The 3,472-nt window shown below is 33.8% G+C and overlaps 1 protein-coding gene across 2 annotated transcripts; it reads right to left on the reverse strand.

Annotated features, from left to right (window-relative positions):
• Positions 1-706: 706 nt before the first annotated feature.
• Positions 707-3,257, reverse strand: LOC145097070 (ras-related protein Rab5-like). Of its 2 annotated transcripts, none has more exons than XM_079034561.1 (8): positions 3,060-3,257; positions 2,872-2,949; positions 2,606-2,773; positions 2,135-2,183; positions 1,949-2,022; positions 1,335-1,428; positions 1,087-1,206; positions 707-973 (listed from the first exon to the last, which is right to left on the reverse strand). In XM_079034561.1, exons 1-7 carry the CDS (start codon positions 3,096-3,098, stop codon positions 1,094-1,096), a joined length of 615 nt encoding a protein of 204 aa, XP_078890687.1. In that variant the 5' UTR covers positions 3,099-3,257; the 3' UTR covers positions 707-973; positions 1,087-1,093. The 2 variants fall into 2 exon arrangements, with proteins under 2 accessions (XP_078890687.1, XP_078890688.1); XM_079034562.1 differs by having other exon boundaries at positions 858-995.
• Between the last annotated feature and the right edge of the window lie 215 nt (positions 3,258-3,472).

A 3,472-nucleotide genomic window follows, 5' to 3' on the forward strand; every position in this document is an offset into this window, starting at 1 on the left:
CGAATACCGCGGGGGTGGTGGGGGGGGGGGGATATTTGAGTGTATTAGTTATTGTTTATGATGAGGACAGCTTCCATATTTGAGTGTATTAGTTATTGTTTATGATGAGGACAGTTTCCAAGTAAAGATGCTATGGAGAATAGCCATTGATGAGGATAGTTCTCAAATGAAACTCAAAAGTGACTATCTAGATATGAGGATAGCTCACATGGGGATAGCATAAGTAGGCGTTAGTTCTCCCTTGTTTACGAGCTTTAACTGTTGTTTACAATATGCATCTATTATGTTCTGATGATTCTATTGTTGCACATGGTGTGATGTATTTGAATGCAAAAACCTAAATGTTACTTAGTTTTACAGTTTACAGATTCTTCTATGACTCATATTATAGACGTAAGTATCAACCGCAAGGGCAATAGAATAGCTTAGCTTGTAGACGACACTGGCACTTTAAGATGATATCTTTGGAAGACTTTTGCTGTTTGATGTATTAACACCTAGCTCTGCCATTACATGGTTTTGTTATGATTGTGGCACGTATTAATGTACATTTATACTAACATTTGGGCGTTAGCTCATACTAATCCTGGATTGAATTAGTTTACATATACATATAAAGTTGCAAAAAATTCCAATCAAGTACATTTTACCTATTTCCATCTCATTGACATTTCATCCATATCAAATGAGGTCACACACAACAAAATGAGATCAACACAACATTATCTTGTTAACAAAAAGTAACCACAGACAAATCACTTTGCATGATCAGCTTAGCATTTACAAGTTTCAAACACTGCAAAAGAAAAGCCACCACATATACACACACATGATTCAACTACATCAAATTATTGTTGAGTGTCTTAATTACAGCTACAAAGCATACATGACTCCCTTGATAAAAAAAAAATCTAACACATCACATATCCAATGCAACAATTGATGTTCTTCAATGCCTCCGATTGGCCGATATCTAACCAAAAATAATTGAATACCTGAGCTTTCATTACCATTCTTAATAAACTTCACAACATTAAAAAAAAAAAAAAAAAAAAAAAAAAAAAAAAAAAAGATTTGAGACATTACTTATGATTTATGAACAGCATGTGGCAGTGGCCCCACCAACACGGGCACCTTGAGTTGGTCTGTCAACAAGAACCATCCCAGCTGGATTCTGGGTGGACTGAGCCCTAGGCAGTCTCTTAGCTGTTGCAAGAAATAGCAATGTACTTTCATTCATTTGTAAATACAAAGCAAATTTCACTGATATAATAAGAAAATAAATATGAAAGTAGAATGAATAATCCAAATTTTCTTAAAAAAAAAATGCATACCTATTTCATGAAATATATCGTTAACATTGGTGGCAGTTTTGGCAGATGTCTCCATGAAGAAAAGACCATTCTCTTCAGCATACACACGTGCCTCCTGAAATGTGATTTATTAATATTACATGACATCTATTAATTCAGACTACATTTTTAAGATGTTATATCTATTCATCTGATACTATTATACACAAATAGGAAAAGGTATAAATGTTCATAAGTGCAACTAAAAGAAGATTGTGTGACTAAGTTCAAAGTCAAACATGAAAGCTTAGAAACACCAACCTTCATCTTTACAAGAGCAACTACAAAATTACTACTTTTTTTAAAAAGTTACAGTTAGGAGAAAATTGAAGTCTTTTTTCATTCTTTTATTATTAACATCTTCTAACTATTTAAGTAATCATGAAATGTCATAACATGACATCATTAAGATAAAAAAAGATGAGCTGATACTAATGGAACCAAATGTATTCAAATAGGTTGACTAATGGATAATGGTCAAGGCCTTGTTTGTAAGAAAGTACAAGTTAAAAAACAAGCAACAGTTATGTGAATTGAACTGTGAATGATGCTACTTTTATTCAATTTTAGAAATAATGGATGGTATTGATACATACTTCAGCTGTCACATTCCTCTTTTCTTCCAGATCAGCTTTATTCCCAGCAAGTGCCATAACCATGTTAGGATTACCTGGATAAACCATAGAATCTTATTTAAGATTTGAGGATGATCTTATAGCCCTATTTTTCACATCAATCTACAGTTCTAGTTATCTGAAACAATTTAGATAATGTCAACTCACCTTGTTTCTGAAGTTCTTGCACCCACTTTTTGGCTCGTGTAAATGATTCCTATAACAGGTCAAATAAATAGCAAATGGATTCAGCTAAAATTACTTGAAAAGAGAACAGAACTGAGTCTGTTACAGTATTTAAGCAAGCATTGAATAGTTGCACATCTCAACCAAGAATGACTAATGGGGCATGTGCAGAGTTGTCATATCCGAATCACTAAATTGTTCCATAATACTAAAATACCAAGAAAATATTGAATCTACACCATGACATTAGGGTTACTGAAAACTTTTCAATACTTAATGAAAATCATCTACAAGCTACAACTGTAACTAAGTGAAAGATTACACCTATAAGCTCCCAAATTCTGCAATAACTACTCCTAGTCCAATATCATAAAGTTCAACCATCTACAAATACGATTTTTATAAGTTCAGCTTGAAATATATATGCATGGAGACTAGCGATGAAAAAAATACCATGCTGGTGATATCGTAGACAATAATGGCCGCAGCAGCGCCTCTGTAGTACATAGGAGCCAAACTATGATACCTTTCTTGACCCGCCGTATCCCAAATCTCAAATTTCACTGTCGCGTCGTTTACGGCTAAAGTTTGCGAAAAGAACGCTGCACCGATGGTCGATTCCTTTAACCACAACAATCATACAGATGAAATCAACGATCAAATTCAAACCCTAGATACTGAAACTCAAGAAAACGGAAGTCAATCAACGAAAATTGTACCTGGAATTCCAGAAATTGGCCTTTGACAAACCGTAAAACGAGACTGGATTTACCAGCTCCCATGTCTCCTAGCAAAACCTAAAAATTCATCGCAACTCGAAACATGAAACAAAACGAAAACAAGTGGAAATTGAATTGAGAAATCAAAATGAAGAATCAGTTATGAAGATGGTGGGAGTTCAAATTACCAATTTTGCATTGAGATTGTTGGGGCCAGTCGTTGCCATGTTGAGAGGATCGTCGGTGGGTTTCTGAAAGAGGAATTTCGTATCAGCCAAGAGACGTAACAAGTTTGAAGTGGTCGGTATACGAAAACAAAAGTGGCGCAAAAGTGAAGAAAGACAAGAAAGCTTTTAGGCTTCCCTTCTTTTTAATCCTCTTTTTGTAAGCTGGCAGAAAGGTAAAGGCAACCTGATTTTATACTTCCCCAACAAATAAAGTATAAATAACAAACATTGACACCTTTTCTGTTTTTAATTTTAGAAAGAACGGTACGGAGTAGATGATGTATTTAATTTTTAATTTTATTTTTACTTTTTATTTATAATCATAAAAAAATCAAAACAATTATTAAAAAAAAGATAAAGTAAATGAAACAGAC

Source organism: Lactuca serriola, chromosome 4, assembly GCF_051521515.1.
Source record: "Lactuca serriola cultivar US96UC23 chromosome 4, Lser_US96UC23_V15, whole genome shotgun sequence".
Classification (NCBI taxonomy): Eukaryota; Viridiplantae; Streptophyta; class Magnoliopsida; order Asterales; family Asteraceae; genus Lactuca; species Lactuca serriola.